This window comes from Mirounga angustirostris, unplaced genomic scaffold, assembly GCF_029215605.1.
Source record: "Mirounga angustirostris isolate CCGP_5_RB_7025 unplaced genomic scaffold, mMirAng1.0.hap1 SCAF_3, whole genome shotgun sequence".
Lineage (NCBI taxonomy): Eukaryota > Metazoa > Chordata > Mammalia > Carnivora > Phocidae > Mirounga > Mirounga angustirostris.
Genome location: NW_026991711.1, coordinates 103,269,840 through 103,291,563, shown reverse-complemented (window position 1 = coordinate 103,291,563; position 21,724 = coordinate 103,269,840). Strand labels below are relative to the sequence as shown.

Sequence of the window (21,724 nt, the reverse complement as noted above, 5' to 3'; positions counted from 1 at the left end):
TGAAAGTAGTGGGTGCTCAGGTTACCCACACTTCTGTCTGGCTAGACTACAAGTCAGAAGTTCCCATGACCCCCTCCTCAGTTTTGAGAATTTGCTATAATGGATCACAGAACTCAGGAAAGCATTTTACTTACTATTATCATTTTATTATAAAGGCTATTATAAAGGACACAATTGAATAGCCAGATGAAGAGGTACATAGGGCAAGGTTCCACAAGGATCCCAAGCACAGGAGTTTCTGTTCCTAAGGAATCTGGGATGCACTACCCTCCTGGCACACAGATGTGTTCACCAACCCAGAAGCTGTCCTGACCCTTTCATTTAGGTATTGTATTGAGGTTCCACTATGTAGGTATGATTGACTAAATCACTGGCCATTTGTGATTAACTCAATGCCTAGCCTCTCCTCCCAAGAGGTTAGGGATGGGAGTCCGGCTGAAAATTGCAACCCTCTAATCACATGGTTGCTTCTTCTGGCAAATAAGCCTCCATCCTAGAGCTATCTAGGGGCTTTCAGCCACCAATTATCTCATTAACATAAATTCAGGTGTGGTTAAAAGAATAACAAAACACACTCCTATCACCTCTATCACTCAGAAAATTCCAAGAACCAGAGATGAATACCAAATATATATTTCTTACTATATCACAATACCTCAGCTATGTACTCAGCATCCTTCTCCCTTTCCTCTTTTCTAACAGAATCTGATTTTATATAGGTGTCCACCTCTCTTCCATGCATTCATGTGCTTCTATGGGGGCAAAGACCCAGCCCATCCCAGGAACTGGTTCAGACACAGGCATGTGATAGAATTCTGGCCAATTGGATGTGAAGGAAAGCCTCATGAAAGGACTTTGAGGAAAGGTTCCTGTGTCTAAGAGACAGGAACAATAAAGTAGAAGGTCTCTTTCCTTCCCTGATATTGTCATGACTGGATATAATGCCTGAATTAGCTGCAACCCTCTTGCTACCAGCCTGAGGCTGAAACCTGCTGAGCTGAGAGGAAAAAATAAAAAAGAACTCCTCAGTCCTTGATGACATTGCTGAAGGGCTGGATAGAACAAACTTTAGCTCCCTTTCTCTAGACTCTATACTATGTGAGCCATTGGTTCCTTTACTGTTTGAAACAGTCTGAGTCAGGGTTTCTCTCCCTTGCAGCCAAAGGCATCCTATCTGATTCAGCTGGTAAACAGGGCTGTTAAGATTTGACTTACATGCATGTAGGAGAGAAGTAATAGCTAAAAGAAGAGCAAGGCTGGAGCCAGAATAAATTTGCAATACAAGAACTTAAAAAGCTTGGCAAATGCTTTCACAAAAGGACAGATACTGTATGATTCCACATATATGAGATATCTAGAGTAGTCAAAATGAAAACAGAGAGTAGAATGATGGTTGCCAAGGGCTGGGTGAGGGGGACATGGGGAGTTGTTTGATGAGCACAGAGTTTCAGTTTTGCAAGATGAAAAAGTTCTACTTATCTGTTACGCAACAATGTGAATAAACATTACTAAACAATATACCTCAAAAAGGTTAAGAGAGTAAAGTTTTATATTATATGGATTTTTTTATGCAATGAAAAAAAATAGCTTGGCAAACTGGAGTCATTTATGCTCACACTTCAGAGGCCTGAAGACATTATTATATAGAAAACTGGCCTTGTTCCCATCTTAAAGCCTTTGCACTGGTTGTTCCTCTGCCTGGAATGCTCTTCCCCCACATCTGTATATTGCCACATCTCTCACTGCTTTCAAATATTCAAATGTCACTTTCTCAACAAAGCCTACTCTGACCACCGTATTGAATACTGCAACCTACCTGCCCTCCTGTCCCCCAGCAATCTTCATTCCCCTTACCTTGCTCTATTTTTTCTTTCTTTCTTATTATCACTTTCTAACATGTTATATAATTTACTTATTTTATTACTTATTGTCTGCCTCCTCCATCGAAAAGATAAAATCCACAAGAGCTAGGATCTTTGGGGCGCCTGGGTGGCTCAGTTGGTTAAGCATCTGCCTTCAGCTCAGGTCATGATCCCAGGGTCCTGGGATGGAGCCCTGCTTCGGGATCCCTGCTAAGTAGGAAGTCTGCTTCTCCCTCTCCCTCTGCCTGCCGCTCCCCCTGCCTGTACTCTCTCTCTGTCAAATAAATAAATAAAATCTTAAAAAAAAAAAAAAAAAGAGCTAGGATCTTTATCTGCTTTGCTCCCTAGTATGTCCCAAATACCTAGACTAATGCCTAGCACATTGTTGACACTCAATAAATATTTGTTGAAAGAATGAATGAGCATTGGTTTTCATCACGGTAATTATAAGTCATCTGCTAAAAATTCTGTATACATTGACATTATAAAATAAAACATGAAGAGTGACTTCTGTGCTAAGACAGCAGATCCAGTTTTGCTCCTGCCCCTAATCCTACAAAGACTACAACCAAGAGTATATAAGAACAGGAGACAATAGCCCCAAAATGTGGGAAACTAGAGAGCAGACAGACCAATGGTAACCAACTTTTCAGATATGAAAAGTTTAATCCTAAAGTAGCACTGAGAATCAACCTAATTTGTACCAAAGAAACCTCAAAATAATCAAAAACAAGCAGCACCAAGTACCTCTGAAAACGGAAGCAGGGACTGGGAGTTATAAAAAGGAACATTTGGGGAAAGCTACCTGAGAAGTCTGATCCCTGCATCCCTCCCTACTGCACTCTCGTGGCAAGGGTCCTCTCCTACCCTGTCGTGGTGTATTCTCTGGAGAAGGTAAAAGAGTGAATTCTTGGACTTTAGGAACTGGGTACTGTACCAAAAATAGGGGGATTCAATGACTAAAAGCATGTTGAATGCTGAATATTCCCAGAACACTGGCAGACTTACACTCCTCAAGCAGATTAGAAGAGTTTTTTCTTGAACAATCTGACCAGCCAACAGAGAAATATCTAAAGATCTTAACATCTGGGGTTGCCTATCAAATGGCTCAATGAGATCACTGTACAGTAAAACTCAAAATGGACAAACCCCATCCAAATGCTCAGAGCTTCTAATTATATTTTTAGTCCCCATTTTTAAAATAAGCAATCAAGGATTCATAAAAAAAAAAAAAGATTCTAAAATATCACAATATACAGAAAATTAAATAAATATTCACCAGACAACTGGGGTAGGTCTCTAACATGGAAGATAGAGGCCAGAAATGAACAAAAAATAGCTTGTAAGAAATGGGCTACAAAGAGAGAATACTTTAAAAATTACCCCCCAAAAATGACCTTATTACTATGCTCAGAAAGATAAGATGTTGCCTTTGTGTAAAAAAATCAGGATGCTATTCTTTTAAAAGATTATTCAGAGAACAAAAAAGTGCTTTGGGAAATAATAAACAGGATGGCAGAAATGAGAATCTCAATTGAAAGATTAGAAGATAAAGTAGAAGAAATCTCCCAAAAGCAGCTCAAAAAGACAAGGAGATGGAAAATGGAGAAAAACAATAAAAAAATTAGAAGACCAACTCAGGCCAATATTTGAATAATAAGAATTCAAGAAAGAGAGCAGAAAGAAAATGAAGAGTATCATCAGAGAAAGTTTTCAAGAAAATGCCCCAGCACTAAGTTACATGAGTTTCCAGATTGAAAGGCCTGCTGAGTGTCCAGCACAAGGGTAAATTTAGACCTACAGGATGACACACTTTGTGAAATTCCAGAGCATTAGGAACAAAGAGAAGGATGAGTGGTAACCTACTAGCAAACTTCTACTGCAAACTTCTTTTTCCCAGGGAAAAAAGAATCACATACAAAGGATTAGGAATCACAATGGTGCTTCAAACCTCTTTTTTTTTTTTAAACGTAATCCTTTTTTTTTTAATTTTTTATTTATTTATTTGAGAGAGAGAGAGAGAAACAGCATGAGAGGGGATAGGGTCAGAGGGAGAAGCAGGCTCCCCGCTGAGCCGGGAGCCCGATGCGGGACTTGATCCTAGGACTCCGGGATCATGACCTGAGCCGAAGGCAGTCGCTTAACCAACTGAGCCACCCAGGCGCCCGGTGCTTCAAACCTCTTAACAGCAACACCTAGAATGGGTCTATGGGGGCCTACCCATAGTCATTTTACTGATCCCTAAATGTATAATGTATAGTTTGGAATGGACACATTTGGTAATTGGTAGAACCCCACATTGGTTCCTGTCAAGATAGGAACACACAAGACAAGCAAGGCCAAGGTCAAGCCCTGACTGATTTGATTGGTAAAGATATAAAAAGCCACTTTTAAATTTTGACAGTTTGTTATTAAATAGTGAAAAGAAGAATAAGCTAAAGATGCCAGCTCCCCATGATCCTTGTCCTATACACCAAAAAGGATGACATTGAAACAAAAGGGACCAGATGACTGCAATATGAGTTATAGACATCATGTTGCTGTGGAGTCACTTCTAGACTCCACTGATGAAGTTCACATTGTGTAGCTCCACTGGTGGGAAGGGCATGACAGAGTCCCATACCTCATTAGACAGCATCCTAGGGGAGATAGGGAAGCAAGTAGGAGATGGCCTTGCAGCCCCTTCTGTTCTAGGATGATCACATGGCATTTTTCCAAGGCTCAGATTAGCTACAGTTCAAGTCAGCCCTTGCCTATATGGCTTATTTGGATACCTGCAAGGTTGGTTCCCCAGTCCTCAACTATGAGAGTAAATCATAAACATTATCATATCTCTAGGGAAAATGGCAGAGATTAGTGTAACCCTTAGAGACCTCATAGTTGACCATCCCCATCATATTTCTGTTTTCACCAATTGGCTCCTGCAAAAAGCAGACAGATACAGGAAACTGATGGTAGACTACTGCAAATTCAAGCAAGTAGTTACAGCTGTGCTATCTTTACTAGAGTACATTCACAAGACCTCAGGCACATTGTATATGGTCACTGATCTGGCAAATTCTTCTTTTCCATCACTATTAAGAAAGCCAGAAGCAAGAGTTTATATTTACAGTCTTCCCCCCAGGGCTATGTCCTAAATAAGATTAATCTATTGAGACAAGGAGATCAAAGCAAGGAAGAAGTACATGTAGAGGCTTCATAAGCAATGGAAAGATTAAAAAATAAGATCTGTACTTTAGCAAAAGGACAATAATGTATATTCAGATTTCTGACCATCAGTTCATATATTAGGACTACAATTAACTGAGGGAATAAAAGCACCAACCAGCCATGGTCTGGAGGAGGCTCACTTCCATGAAATTCATGATTCCCTACCAAACGAGTCCTTACAATCCCCAGAAATAATACCAAATACTAAATAACTTCCAGGACTATTTAATCTTTCCTGTTCTCCTCAAATCACCAATCTCTCTTTTCTCCCTCCCCTACAGCCACACCCACCATTCATGCCTTAGCCTCTTCTTAGAGAAAACAGAACTCATCAAATGGGAGTTCTTTCCTTTTCCTGAAACCAAACATCTATAGCTATCCTAGCATCCTCTCCTTCAGAAAGGCAGTGTTCTTAACCAATGTAAGAGGTTAAGAACACGGATTCTGGAACCACACTCCCTGAATTCAAATATATCTTTTAATGGCTCTGTAACCATAGGCAAGTTAATTCACATCTTTTTGCCTCAATTTCCCTGTATGGAAAAAGATTGTAATATTATCTCTCTGATAATATTGGTATAACAATTAAGTGAGTTACAGAGGCAAGGGGAAAATGGCCAAGTAGGAAGTAGTGAGCTCACCTCCTCCCATGGACACACAAAGGTTACAACTAAATATAGAGCAACTTTCTGAAAATGACCTGAAGACTAACATAACAGCTCTTCCACAGCTGAAAATATAAAGAAAAAGCCACATCCAGAGGGTAGGAGGGAGAGAGATGCAGTCTGGTCAGGAAGCAAACCCAAAAATACTTTTAGGACATGTGTAGAGAAGCAGGGATCTGTAAGAACTTTACCCAGGAACAGAAGTGCTGGTGGGCACCATTTCTCTTCCCCTCCTTTATCTTAGCTGGCCCAACAGTGGTGGGTGCCAGTTCTGACACTCTCCCCCACCTTGCCAGGACCACTCAACCTACCCTGATGTTCCCCTGCAGACCTGCCCCACCCAACCCACATATTCCAGCAGGTACCACTTCCCCAAAGTGACTACCATCCTACCACACCCAACAGACAGCCTTGACCAGGACCAGTGCTCCTCCAAAATGATTTCCACCAGGGGAAAGGAGGAAGGCCAGCCCCATCCACCAGCACATCTACAATAGTTATAGCCCAGTTACAATAGGAGGGTACACACAGCCCACACAGGGAATATCCTTGGAGTGCCTGGTTCTGGTAACCAGGGTGGATTGTGCTTCTGGGCCCCATAAGACACCTTCTTATTTGGCCACTACTTTCAAGACATGGAGACGTAGCTGACCTTCCTAACACCCAGAAACAACATGCCAAATGAAAGAACAAGACAAAAACCTCAGAAAGAGAACTAAAGAGGGGCACCTGGCTGGCTCAGTCAGAAGAGCATGTGACTCTTGATCTCAGGGTCATGAGTTTGAGCCCCACATGGGGTGTGTAGAGATTACTTAAAATAAAACTAAAAAAAAAAAAGAAGAACTAAATGAAACAGAGATAAGCAATCAACCTAATAAAGAGATCAAAGTAATGGTCCATAAGGATGCTCAACGAAGTTGGGAGAACAGTGGATGAATTCAATGAAAACTTTAACAAAGATATAAAAAAGAACCAATCAGATCTAAAAAATACAATAACTGAAATGAAAAATACACTAGAGGGAATCAACAGCAGATTAGAAGATTCAGAAGAACAGATCAGGAATCTGGAAGATGGGTAATGAAAATCACCCAAGCTGAACAGCAAAAAGAATTTTTAAAAATGAAGAATTTTAAGGGACCTCTGGAAAAACATCAAGCATACTAACATTCACATTATAGGGGTCCCGTAGAGAGAACAGAGAGAGAAAGGGACAGAAAATTTATTTGAAGAAATAATAGCTGAAAACTTCCCTAACCTGGGGAAAAAAACAGACATCCAGATCCAGGAAGCACAGAAAGCCCCAGACAAGATGAACCCAAAGAGGCCACACCAAGACACATAAAAACTAAAATGTTAAATATTAAAGATAAAGACAGAACCTTAAAAGCAGCAAGAGAGAAGCAACTAGTTACCTATAAGAGGAAACCCTATAAAGCTATCAGCTGATTTTTCAGGAGAAATTTTGCAGGCCAGAAGAGAGTGGCATGATACGTTCTAAGTGCTGAAAGGAAAAAACCAACAACCAAGAATACTCTACCTGATAAAGTTATCATTCAGAATTGAAGGAGAAACAAAAAATTTCCAAAGAGGTTTATCACCACTAAACCAGACTTATAAGAAATATTAAAGGGACTTATTTATGTGGAAAAGAAAAAATCATAACCAAAAGTAAAAAAAATTATGAAAGAAAAATTTCACTGGTAAAGCAAACATATAGTAAAGGTAATAGATCAATCATTTACATAGCTATTATGAAGGTTAAAAAGATAAAAGTAGTAAAAATCAACTACATTTACAGTAATTAGTTAAGGGATACACAAAATGAAAAGACATAAAATATAACATCAAAAACATAAAATGTGGAAGGGGGTGTAAAAATGTAGTGCCTTTAGAATGTGTTTGAACTTAAGCGACCATCAACTTAAAATAGACTGCTATGTACATAGGGTGTTATACATGAACCACGTGGTAACCACAAACCAAAATTCTATAACAGGTACACAAAAAATAAAGAGAAAGTAATCCAAGCATAACACTAAAAAAATTCATTAATTCAGCAGGGAAGAGAGCAAGATAAGAAAAAAGGAATAGAGAAGAACTACAAAAACAACCAGACATTTAACAAAATGACAATAAGTACACACCTAACAATGATAACTTTAAAGGTAAATGGACTAAATACTCCAATCAAAACACAAAGGGTGACTAAATAGGTAAAGAACAAGACCTACAAGAGACTCATTTCAGATCTCAAGTCACATACAGACCAAAAATGAAGGGATGGAAAAAGATATTCCATTCAAATGGAAGTGAAGAAAAAACTGGTGTAGCAATACTTATATCAGATAAAATACACTTTACTATTTTTTAAAGATTTTATTTATTTATTTGACAGAGAGAGAGAGCAGAAGCAGGGGGAGCAGCAGGCAGGGGGAGAGGGAGAAGAAGGCTCCCCGACAAGCAGAGAGCCCGATGCGGGGCTCAATCCCAGGACCCTGGAATCATGACCTGAGCCGAAGGCAGATGATTAACCAACCGAGCCACCCAGGCACCCCAGACAAAATAGACTTTAAAACAAAGACTATAACAAGTAACAAAGAAGGGCATCACATAATAAAGGGATCAATCCAACAAGAGGATATAACATTTGTGAATATTTATGCACCTACAAAGGAGCACCTAAATATGTAAAGCAAATGTTGAAAGACTTAAAGGGAGAAATTGACAAGCAATACAATAATAGTAAGAGACTTTAATACCCCACTTACACCAGTGAATAGATTATCCAAACAGAAAATCAACAAGGAAACAGTGGTTTTAAATGACACATTTGACCAGATGGACTTAACAGATATATAGAGAACATTTCATCCCAAAACAGCAAAAGACACATTCTTTTTAAATGCACATGGAACATTCTCCAGGACAGATCACATATTAGGCCAAAAAACAAGTCTCAGTCAATTTAAGAAGACTACAATCATATCAAACATCCTTTCCAACCACAATGGTACAAAACTAGAAATCAGTTACAAGAAAAAAGTTAGAATAAAACCCACAAACATGGAAAATAAACAACAAACTACTGAACAACCATGGGTCAACAAAGAAATCGAAGAGAAAATTAAAAAATACTTTGAGACAAATGAAAATGGAAACAAAATGGTCCAAAATCCTTGGGATACAGTAAGCAATTCTAAGAAGAAAGATTATAGTAATTCAGGCCCACCTCAAGAACCAAGAAAAATCTCAAATAAACAATCTAACCTTACAACTAAAGGAGCTAGAAAAGAGAATAATCAAAGCCCAAAGTTAGTAGAAGAAATTAAATAATAAAGATGAGAGTAGAAATAAACAAAATGAACAAAAAACAATATAAAAGATGAATGAAACTAAGAAGTGTTCTCTGAAAAGATAAACAAAATTGATAAACCTGTAGCCATACTCTCAAGAAATAAAAGAGAGAACTCAAATAAATGAAAGAAATCAGATGAAAGACAACTTACAACTGAGACCACAGAAATACAATTATAAGAGACTAGAAAATTATGCCAACAAAATGGACAACAAAAAAGAAATAGATAAATTCCTAGAAACACACAATCTACCAAGACTGAATTATGAAGAAATAAAATATCTGAACAGACTGATTACTAGTAATGAAATTGAATCAATACAAAAACTCCCAACAAAGAGAAGTCCAGGACCAGATGGCTTAACAAGTGAATTCTACCAAATATTTTAAAAGTTAATTCCTATCCTTCTCAAGCTATTCCAAAATATAGAAGAGGAAAGAATACTTCCAAATTCATCCTATGAGGCCAACATTACCTGACACCAAAACCAAACAAAGATACCACAAAAAAAGAAAGTTATAGGCCAATATCCCTGATGAACATAAATGCAAAAATCTTCAACAAATATTAGCAAATCTAATTCAACAATACATTAAAAGGATTATAAACCATGATCAAGTAGGATTTATTCTAGGGATGCAAGGGATGGTTCAACATCCACAAATCAATCAATGTGATATATCACATCAACAAAATGAAGGATAAAAACCATACGATCATCTCAATAGATACAGAAAAGGCATTTGACCAAAATTCAACATCCATTCATGATAAAAACTTTCAGCAAAGTGGGTATAGAGGGAAGGTCATTTATGACAAATCCACAGCTAACATCATACTCAATAGTGAAAAGCTAAATGCTTTTCCTCTAAGATCAGAAACAAGACAAGGATGCCCCCTGCCACCACTTTTATTCAACTGGAAGTCCTACCCACAGCAATCACACAACAAAAAGAAATAAAAGGCATCTAAATTGGCAAGAAAGAAGTAAAATTTTCACTATTTGCAGATGACATGATACTATATGAGAAAACCTTAAAGACTCCACCAAAGAACTATTAAAACTGATAAAGGGAATCAGTAAAGTTGCAAGATACAAAATTAATATATAGAAATATATTGCATTTGTATACACCAATAACAAACTAGCAGAAAGAGAAATTAAGGGGCGCCTGGGTGGCTCAGTCATTAAACGTCTGCCTTCGGTTCAGGTCATGATCCCAGGGTCCTGGGATCAAGGCCCGTGTCAGGCTCCCTGCTCCGTGGGAAGCCTGCTTCTCCCTCTCCCACTTGTGTTCCTGCTCTTGCTGTCTCTCTCTCTGTGTCAAATAAATAAAATCTTTAAAAAAAAAAAAAAGAAAGAGAAATTAAGAAAACAGTCCCATTTGGGCGCCTGGGTGGCTCAATTGGTTAAGTGACTGCCTTCAGCTCAGGTCATGATCCTGGAGTCCCAGGATCGAGTCCCACATCGGGCTCCCTGCTCGGCGGGGGGTCTGCTTCTCCCTCTGAGCCTCTTCCCTCTCGTGCTGTCTCTCATTCTCTCTCTCTCAAATAAATAAATAAAATCTTTAAAAAGGAAAAAAGAAAACAATCCCATTTATAATTACATCAAAAAGAATAAAATATCTAGAAATAAATGTAACCAAGGAGGTGAAAGACCTGTACTCTGAAAACTATAAAACATTGATAAAAGAAATTGAAGATAACATAAATAAATGGAAAGATGCTCACAGATTAGAAGAATTGATATTGTTGGGGCGCCTGGGTGGCTCAGTCGTTAAGCGTCTCCCTTCAGCTCAGGTCATGATCCCAGGGTCCTGGGATGGAGCCCCACATTGGGCTCCATGCTCCATGGGAAGCCTGCTTCTCCCTCTCCCACTCCCCCTGCTTGTGTTCCCTCTCTCACTGTGTCTCTCTCTGTCAAATAAATAAAATCTTTAAAAAAAAAAAAATTGATATTATTAAAATGTCTATACTACCCAAAACAATCTACAGATTCAGTGCAATTCCTATCAATATACCAATAGCACTTTTCACATCACTAGAATGAATAATCCTAAAATTTGTATAGTACCAAAAAATATGCCAAATAGCCAAAGGAATTTTGAGAAAAGCAAAGCTGGAGGTATCACATTCCTAGATTTCAAACTATAGTACAAAACTATAGTAATCAGAGAGTATGGCAGTGGCACAAAAACAGACACATATATCAATGAAACAGAACAGAGATCCCAGGAATAAACCCAAGCTTATATGGTCAATTAATCTACAACAAAGGAGACTATACAATGGGGAAAAGACAGTCTCTTCAATAAATGGTGCAAACAGGACAGCTACTCGAAAAAGAATAAAAATGGACTGCTTTTTTACACCACAGGCAAAAATAAACTCAAAATGGATTAAAGACCTAAATATAGGACCTGAAACTATAAAAATCCTAGAAGAAAACAGAGGCAGTAATCTCTTTAACATCAGGCTTAGCAACATTTTTCCAGATATTTTTCCTCAGACAAGGGAAACAAAAGCAAAAATAAACTATTGGGACTACACCAAAAAAAAAAAAAAAAAAAAAGGCTTTAACACACAAAGGAAACCATCAACAAAACAAAAAGGCAGCCTACTGAATAGAAGAAGATATTTGCAAATGATGTATCTGATAAGGGATTACTATTCAAAACATATGAAGAATTTATACAACTCAACACCCCCCCAAGATCTGATTAAAACAGGCAGAGGACCTGAACAGATATTTTTCCAAAGACATACAAATGACCAACAGATACATGAAAAGATGCTCAACATCACTAATCGGCAGGAAAATGCAAATCAAAGCCACAGTAAGATATCATCTCACACCTGTCAGAATGGCTAGTATCAAAAAGACAAGAAATAACAAGTGTTAGCAAGGATGTGGATAAAAAGGAACCCTTGGGCACTGTGGGTGGGAATGTAAATTGGTGCAACCATTATGGAAAACAGTACGGAGTTTCCGCAAAAAATCAAAAATAGTACTACCATATGATTCAGTAATTCCACTCTGGGTATTGACCCAAAGAAAATGAAAACCCTAATTAAAAAAAAAAAAACCCTAATTAAAAAAGATATATGCACTTCTATGTTCATTGCAGCATTATTTACAATAGCCAAGACATGGAAGCAACCTAAGTGTCCACTGATAGATGAGTGGACAAAGACAATGTGGTATATACACAATGGAATATTTCTCAGCCATAAAAAGAATGAAATTTTGCCATCTAGGGCAACATGGGTAGACCTAGAGGGCATTATGCTGAGTGAAATAAGTCAGACGGAGGAAGACAAATATATGATTTTACTTATATGTAGAATCTAAAAAAGAAAAGAACAAAATGTAGAATCATAAATACAGAGAACTGGTGGTTGCCAGAGGGGAGCGGGTGAGGGGATGGGCAAAACAGGTAAAGGGGATTAAGAGGTACAAACTTCCAGTTATAAAATAAGTTGTTGGCGGTGGGGGAGCCTGAGTGGCTCAGTCCGTTAAGCGTCTGCCTTCAGCTCAGGTCATGATTCCAGAGTCCTGGGATCTAGCCCCTAGTTGGGCTCTCTGCTCAGCGGGGAGTCTGCTTCTCCCTCTCCCTCTGATCTCTTTCTCTTGCTCTCTCTCAAATAAATAAAATCTTTAAAAAGTAAAAAAAAAAATTTTTTAAATAAGTCATGGGGATATAAAGTACAGCATAGGGAATATAACCAATAATATTGTAATAAAGTTATATGGTAATAGATGGTAACTGCAGTTTATGTGGTAAGCATTTCATAACATATATAAAAGTTGAATCACTATATCGTACACTTAATATTGTTTCATCTAAGAATTTTTAAAAATTTAAGATAAAACACTGATAATGCTCGGCAAATGTAAGCACCATATAAAGGTTTGTTAGAATCACTTTCTCAGTACTTTCATTTCTTCACTGTCACTCACTTCTCAGCCAATTCTGACCCCATCACTTTGCCATAAACAGTGTTTACTAAGAATACCAATGGCCTCTATATTACTAAATCCAACAAATATTTTTCAGTCATCATCTTACTTGAGGTCTATGTAGTAGTTGAGGATCAATGTTAATACTCTCTTCTTGTAACATTCTTTTCTAGTCCAGGACTTCAATTACCACCTACCTCTCCTGTCTTACCCGTCTTTATCCGTAGCCCAGACCTCTATTCTATGCTCCAGACCCCACAAGGCCAGTGATTAGCTGGACATCTCCCCTCGGACGTCTCAAAAGCATTTCATGCGTACTACCTCCAAACCTGACCATGATCTTTCTCTCTTTACCCCCTCGTCTTGAATATTCTGTTTTTTCAGTCCCTCTTCACCTGGCTGGCCCCTACACCTACTTTAGATTTTAGTTGAAGAATCACTTCCTCAGGGAACCCTGAGGTGAATGCCCTCAAAGAAACTTTCATAGCATCTCTCTTCTCAGCTACAATCGGAAAAAAGGTAAGCTACACAAGGGCAGGAATGTCTGTCTTCTCACGACTGTATCCAAGGACCTAAATTAGGCAGCCTCCAGAGCCCTTTTATTTGCCCTGGGATCTCTCTGCACTCTTTAACGAGTATTAACTGTGCCACTTGTGCCTGGCTAAGACATTACTAAGTTAAAACTTGACAGAGTGCGAAGCAGTCTAGCAGGAGAGACAGTAATCTAGCCCCCAAATTACTTTCACTTGCGATAAAAGGCTCATGGATCACAATTTTTTAAAAGCCTAACAGGGTGATTTGTCCCTTGAACAACCAACATTATGCACATCCTGAAATAATGCAGTGGGTCCAGGTAATCAGTGCAATTGTGTGGGGTTTCTACCATTATGTTTACACCTCACCTATCACTTGGGTAGTGGTACTCAATCCTACCTTAGCAAGCCAACTGCTTTTAACCCAGCACTCCTGTGACCCCAATACAGAGAGCAGTTTGCGAAGAGGTCTCCCGTAACCGCAGGCAGCTACAATGCCGCTGCGGAGTAGGAAGGCGGGAAAGTCCGAGGGAGGAAAAGCCGACGCCTGAGCTCGGGTGAATGTTTTAGGGAACAGTCTGCATTTAAAGCCAGCAGGGGTAAATAAGACTGAAAAGAGAACCGAGCGAAAGTCGCAGCGGGAATAAGAGTGAAAAACGACGGAGGTCCGGGGCACGCCCACTCCCCAGGCACCCAGGTCCTCAGAGCCAGTACCGCGAGACTCCGAACGCATTCCCAGGGACTCCCTCAAACTCCAGGTAAACGCCCGTAGGGGCGGGGCAAGAAGAGACGGCGGCACTGAGGAGCTCGCCTTACATGCTCAAGAATCTCAGTTCTCGCGATCTTTCCGGACCCTCCACAGGGAGTCCGAGCGCGCGTGCAGGCTGGAGTACCGGGAGGGCGGAGACTGTGTGGCGGAGAGCAGCCCCGTTGCCTGTCCTACGGAAGCCTGCGAGGAAGGGTGGTAACCGCTGCCCCGTCCCATTGTCCCGATGCCCAGCGCCAACCAAAGCCGCAAGAGTCAGGAGAAGCCGCGGGAGATCATGGATGCGGCGGAAGTGGGTGTCCTCCTTCCTCGGGCCTGGGAAAATAGACCCCCTGGGCCGCACCGCGCTGAGGGAGGGAGTAGGGTGAGCGGGGCCCTGCCTCCGGCTCCCTGTTGGCACTTGGCTTGCAGGCCGCGGGCCTGGGGCCGGGATCCCCAGAGCCCTCACTGCGCTTCCAGGGCCCTTGCGCGAGCCCCGTGGCCAGACCCACCCCGGATCTCATTTCTCACAGGGACGCTTGGGAGGCCTAGCGTAACAGAAGCGTGTCCCGGGGTGAGGTGGACATGGAGCGCCGACTGTCCCGGAAGTAGGAGCGGCGGGGTCACAAGCTTCCCTGGGTTAGGCACGTCCCTCATGTAATCGCCCCTGCTCCTTGCCCCGTAAAATTTTAATGTCCACTAGTAATCGATATTTTCCTCAGCTCTCGTGTTCCTAATGTTTTTGCAAGTAATGACGGTACTTAGTAAAAAGATCTGCCGATATGTTTAATGACGATTTACCATGTGACAGCTTCAAAGAACGCTTGCCATTTTTATTTACTTTCTCCCTTCTAGTGACCCAGTGAGGTAGGTAGGGAAGTTTGCAGAGCAAGCATTTGAGATGAAGTGATTCAAAATCATGTGGGTAATTCATAATACCCAGTGGTCCTTCAGTGCTTTTCAGAAATGAGAGTTTGAAGCCGTCCTACAACTTACTGTGCTGTAGGATAACCGAGCCTCAATCCCTACCCAGCTCCTAACTTTTCACTTGAGGAGTTATGAATCTGTGATAAGCTACATAAGGAATGGGTCATCTTAATAATATTAGATGGAATAGAAGTTGCTGAAACATGAATAGTACTCGTAAGTGACCCTGTATTCACACGCTGTAGTCTGTTTATGCTGGCCTCATGCTGCGTTGTGTGACTATCTGTTAGGGCTGGGTTATCTTTGTCTTTCGGTGTGTTTTTTTTTTTTTTAATTTGGAAAAAAAGATTATTCAGTATTCACCTTAATATGTCTGGTGTATTTTGGTATAAACACAAACTCCAATATCTGCCAGATCTAAAGGAGAGGATTCCAGCAGATAACTAGGGAGTGACAGAAACTAATTACAGTACCCTGTAAAATCTAAGGAAATTATTTTCGCTATTTCTTGATCTAATTATGTAAACTGTGCTCCTTTGCAGATAGTATAGATCTAGATTATAAGGTAGACATTGTGATGGAATTATGTCATTTTATAGCTAGAAGGATCTTAAGATACCATTTTAGAAGTAAAGTGAGATTAAAATAAAAGGCCACTTAGCTATTCTGTAAGTATGTTGTTAATAGTCTGTACCATAGATCTCCTGTTTCCTGCTCCTGACTTTAAAATGTAACAAGAAGTTAGATGTTGTCTATTTCCAACCCCTTGCAATCCTATATGCTGAAGGTAGTTTTAGAAACAGGAAGCTGGTGGATATTTTTACAAAGTTGTAGTAGCTTATATCCAACATCTCGGATTTCTAAAACCTGAGGACATCTGGTGCTCAGAAAGCCTACCCAAAAATGTTGGTTCTCCTTGAACATCTCTTCCTGTAATAGGAAGTTAATAAAACTGTGGTACTACATCCTACTCCCTTCACAGAGGAAATTTATATCCCTGCTTTGAAGTCATTTAATGTTCTTTTTGAAGAAGGTAGTTAAAAGATGTGTTGTATATGTGTGAAAATTTTATCTTTGAGTGCTGTTGTATATGGTATATCCATCCAGGACAGGTGATCTTCAAAACAAAAGAAACTTTTTCTGTATATAGGTAAATGATATGGCAGATTTCCACACTTCGAAGCTACTGGCTCTCTAAATTAATAAAATGGTACTGAAAGTTAAAATAAATTTTTTTTTTTTTAAGATTTTATTTATTTATTTGACAGAGCGAGAGAGCACAAGCAGGGGGAACAGTAGAGGTAGAGGGAGAAGAAGGCTCCCTGCCAAGCAGGGAGCCCGATGCGGGGCTTGATCCCAGGGCCCTGAGATCATGACCTGAGCCGAAGGCAGATGCTTAACCATCTGAGCCACCCAGGCGCCCCAAAATAAATTCATTTTTATATTCTGTTATTTGTATGTATGTGTATACTGTGCTATTTGTGTCTAAATAAAAAATCATAATCCAAAACCATTTTTTTGTAGGATTATGCTAAAGAAAGATATGGAGTATCTTCAATGATACAATCACAAGAAAAACCAGGTTAGTAGCTTTATGATAATAAAGCCTTTTTTTTTTTTTTCTTGGTCTTTCTAATTCCAGGAAAGCTCTTCATGAAGTTAAGTAAATTTGGCATAACTCTGAAAAGGTTAAATGAATAACCCAAGCAGGTGCCATAACCCTGCATAATCATTGTCAGTCTAGGGTTACTACTCTAGAAAGGGAAGAAAAATACATTAAAGAGTTAACTTTAAATGGTAAATTATATTAAAAAGGTAAGGTACAAGATTTAACTAAGATTTAGCTCTAGCCTAGGAGATAAAAAAGAATGGTTAATATTAACTGCCTTCATTATATGCAACCTTTTTGCATGTTTTATGAAGCCACCTCCTTTCCTTTTCCCCCTTGACTTTATTATATTTCTTTTAAATTGACTTGTCACATGCTGTTTCACTCAGACCTGTAGGTTTTTTATTTCTATTTCTTCCTTTTGTTTGTATTTTTATATATTTGTATGTGTGTAATATCAGATTTATCTTACTGTCAACTATTTAACAATCACTTTTCTTTTGGTAGACACCCCAGATCATTCAAACTTTGGTACAACTGCAGAACTTTAAGTTCTGGCCCATTGGAAGTACTAGGTACTTCTTTCTCTCTCTCTTACTTTCTTTCTCTCTTTCTTTCTTTCCCTTTTTTTCTTTCTCTGTTTCTCTCTCTCTCTTTCTTTCTTTCCTCTTTTTATGTACTTCTGATTCAGAAGCCTGCCTATGAATTTTATGCTTTGGAAATAACCTCCAGGTCAGTTTTAATTGTACTTTGGGATTTGATTTATTGCACTGTCACAAAGTCACTTTTACTTCTCAACTTTCTTGGAAAAATGTACGATATAAGACAAATGGTTTGCTAAAAATAAACTATTTCCAAAAGCAAAGATGCTGGAGTAAAATAATTTAGTATAAAATGGAATACAAACAATATAGTATAGAAGATGACATTCCCCTGCCAGGACAAGCGGGAGGGGTGATTTGAGACTTTTTTTTCAGTATCTTCCTGAATTGGACTTCCTTGAACTATAACAAAGAAGCTCACTGGAGTTTCAGTCTTTTACGTGAGCTCCAATCACCTATTGCTATACTGTTCCCATTTGGTTAGCAAAGCCAGACTACTGTCTTCCACTTATAATTTCTTCTCACGGGGTAGGGGGGGATAAACTATGTATGTCACCTGGTAACAGTAATATAACAGGAAAATTCTACCTTTGGTTTATCTCTGCTAAAATCCTAATACTTGGTTCAACACGAAGTTTCCTTCGCATGTGCTTCCATGTCTCCAGATATCTTTGTTCTAATGCTAGTGACTTAAAAGTGTGGAAGAGGCAGTAGATTTTCAAACTGAAATCCTGCTGCCCATGATCATTGTCTCAGCCAGTCATACTGATGAGAGTGTGACAATGTCTCAAGTATTTGTGGATGTGTTGAAGGTTGAGAACCCCTGTGCTAATTAGTTCTAATGCTACACAAAAAAAGAAATGATACTCTTTGTTTTCAAAAGTAGTATCAAGGGGCACCTGGGTGGCTCAGTTGGTTAAGCATCTGCCTTGGGCTCAGGTCATGATCTCTAGGTCCTGGGATCAAGTCCCAAGCCCCATACTGCATCAGGCTCTCTGCTCAGCCTCTCCCTTTGTGATCTCTTTCACTCAAATGAATAAATAAAATCTTTTTTTAAAAAGTACTCTTAAAATTACTCTAAACATGCCACTTATAAGCTCATTCGTTTAGATTTATGTTACTCTGTTTCATTTGGTTTTGAGTTTTGACTGACTAGTTAATAAGTCATTTCCTTTTTCAGTATTGGCATTTTCAGATTTGTCTTTTAAAATTTTATGCCGCTTTGTCTGTCTTTTCTCTTTCACACTTTCTTTTGCCTGAGTTTACACAGCAGATTTGGAAATTGGCTTAATTTATAAGGTCTGTTGGCAATGTTCTGCAAAATGGCTTAAAAATTCCTCATTCTTTCTCTTTGTTTCTGGCAATGAGAACCATGGTGTTCTGTAAATCAAATTCTCTCTAAGCTTCATCTTCTTGCTTCAAGAGACAAGTTACAAATGCATTTAGCAAAGTAGGTAAAATAGATTTATAATTTGATTTCATTATAATATCCTCCCAAAAGTATTTTTAGTAATGTAGTAACTAGGTTTTGCTGCATGTGATATTGACAGATTTGGTTACAATTAGGCAATGTAACTCTTGAGAATAGAGATCTTTTATTACTCTTGATGTTATGATGTCATGTCTGTTACTATGTTTTTAATACTTACATTTTTCTTTGATATTCAAATTATTGCATATAAAATAATAAAATGATTTCTGGATCATGACTGCCTATGTCACTATCTTGACATAATAGTTGTTTTGTCACAGTTTTCCTATTTGGGGATTTCTGGATAAATATAGTATTTTGTTATTATCATTGGGGGGCTCACTTACAGCCAAAAAGGGAATTTATTGGCTCACATAACTATAGGAAACAAAGTATGAGATAGCATACAGCATAATTGAGTCTTGAGGCTCAAGCAGCATCTATACTTTCTGTCTTCACTTTTTGGCTCTACTTCCTTTAGGTTATTGGCCTTATTCTCTCATCCTGCCATCTCAAGTACTGGGAAAAGTAGTGGCTACAGCCCAGGCCTACACCATCTCAGCTCAGGAACCCCAGGGAATAGAGCTTCATTCCCATGTCTCTCTAGTAAGTCCCACAGAAGGACTTTGATTAGTTCATTTTGAGGAACATGCCTTCCCTGGATCATTCTTTGTGTCCTGGTACCATGACTATCCAGGCCTGGCAGAAAATCCAACCCTGTGCAGTTCACTTATATACTATGGCAGGCAAGGGAAAATACCATGTCCCTTTAGGCAAAGGCAGGTGAAGACAGGCTGTATTTGGCCCTGTAAGTCACTGAAGTATTCAAGAGATTTGCATTTTGAAACTATCTCTTTGAGTCCAATGTAGACTGAATTAGGGGATCAGGGAATGCCAATTATGAGGCTGTTGCTGTAGTTTAGGCAAACTAAATGGTATTTTGGTTTGAGATGGTGGCAATGAAGATGAAAGAATTGGATAGATTTTAGAGATGTACTTAGTATAATTCATAAAACTTGAAGCAAATTGCATATGGAGAATGATAGAAAGAAAAGTGTTATCAGAGATTGAAAATTACTTAAGATAATACCAAGTACTGGGGTGCCTGGGTGCCTCAGTCCTTAAGCGTCTGCCTTCGGCTCGGGTCGTGATCCCAGGGTCCTGGGATCGAGCCCCACATCGGGCTTCCTGCTCTGCGGGAAGCCTGCTTCTCCCTCTCCCACTTCCCCTGCTTGTATTCCCTCTCTCACTGTGTCTCTCTGTCAAATAAATAAAATCTTAAAAAAAAAAAAAAAGATAATACCGAGTACTTACGCTAGCTGTTAAACCAAAATAATTATGACTTTGTAAATTCTGAATTACAAAATTGTTTTACTTATTTGCTGCAGATCGAGTTTTGGTTCGGGTTAGTGACTTGACAGTACACAAAGCTGATGAAGTTGTTTGGGTGCGTGCAAGGGTTCATACAAGTAGAGCTAAAGGTAAGATTGATTTCATAATTATAGCCCTTTTGGTAAGGACTCTGAATTTTTTGTTTTGCAAATTCCTCACAGACCAAAATAAATCTTTAAAAACAAAACAAAACAAAACAAATTTATTTTCTTTCTTAAATCACTGTGAAGCATTAATCCATGTTTAATTAATTTTAGTTCTTACAGGACATCCTTAGGGTGCCTGGATGGCTCAGTTGGTTAAACTCCCCAGACTTTTTTTTTTTTTCCTGCTGATATTTCTTACCCTTTATATCTGTGCTCAAGAGAAGACATTTTTCCTTCCAGAAAGTGGTCACTTTTCTGTTCATAGAATTGCTGCTATTCTTTTCTTCGATCTCCTGTTGAATTTGTAGGTGTTCAGAATGGTTTGATAACTATAGCTGAATTCCTGGGACCAGACAAAATTTAGGTCTCCTACTCCTCCACCATCTTACTCCTCCTAAACTCCAACTCTTGATCTCAGCTAAAGTCTTGATCTCTGGGTCGTGAGTTCAAGCCCCATGTTGGGCTCCGCCATGGGTGTAGAGCCTACTTAAAAACAAAAAATTAATAAAAGACATCCTTAAAAATAATTTGACCTTAGAGACTCAGATTAAATCCAAGACTTTAAGGTACTTTTCTAGCACCTCTCAAAATTTTAAGGTTGGTTTTTTGGGGGTTTTTTTGTTTGTTTGTTTCTTTTTGGGTTTGTTGTTGTTTTTGAGTTGCGGGAGGGGGAGAGAGAGAGAATCCCAAGCAGGCTCCACACTGAGTGCAGAGCCCAACACGGGGCTCTGTCTCACAACCCTGAGATCATAACCTGAGCCAAAATTAAAAATAGGACACCTAATCAACTGAGCCACCCAGGCACCCCAAAAGTTTAATTTTTTTAAGTGAAGAGTATGTTTGAGAAGCTTTTCATATGTTAATATTCTTATATTTGTAATATTTAATTTAGATAGCAAGATAGGTAACAAAGAAATAAGGCTACGTTCAGGTTATTCAATACAGTGACCACTGGCTACCTTTAACTATTTAAATTTAAATTCAGTAGTTCAAGTTACGAGCTGTATTTTGAGTATTTAATAGCCACAATGGCTAGTGGCTCCCACATAAAGCATACATACAGAATATTTTTGTCACTGTAGAAAGTTCTGTCAGGCAGTACTAAGAATTTAGCATTAACAACAAAGAAGAAAGATGAGGATAACTTAGGCCTTTTCCTTATAGAAAATTGTCTTAGCCTAGTGTTCAAAATTGTCTAAAAATATTGACAACATTAGTTTATAATTTTATACTTTTCACACA

At 38.9% G+C, this 21,724-nt stretch overlaps 1 protein-coding gene and 1 long non-coding RNA gene across 3 annotated transcripts in view; one reads left to right on the top strand and one right to left on the bottom strand.

Moving 5' to 3' along the window:
• LOC129045635 (uncharacterized) overlaps window positions 1-14,299 on the bottom strand; it is a 153,154-nt gene extending 138,855 nt beyond the window's left edge. The window contains exon 1 of the long non-coding RNA XR_008505630.2: window positions 13,991-14,299. This is a non-coding gene — a long non-coding RNA (uncharacterized LOC129045635). The remainder of the gene's footprint in view (window positions 1-13,990) is intronic.
• A 134-nt stretch (window positions 14,300-14,433) lies between these two features.
• The window catches only part of DARS1 (aspartyl-tRNA synthetase 1), a 55,978-nt gene continuing 48,687 nt past the window's right edge, over window positions 14,434-21,724 (top strand). The window contains exons 1-3 of one of the 2 annotated variants that reach the window (XM_045868947.2): window positions 14,434-14,648; window positions 16,787-16,844; window positions 20,333-20,425. In XM_045868947.2, coding sequence (XP_045724903.1) covers window positions 14,583-14,648; window positions 16,787-16,844; window positions 20,333-20,425 — 217 coding nt within the window. In that variant the 5' untranslated portion in view covers window positions 14,434-14,582. The remainder of the gene's footprint in view (window positions 14,649-16,786; window positions 16,845-20,332; window positions 20,426-21,724) is intronic. The other variant, XM_064586461.1, reaches the window with a different exon arrangement.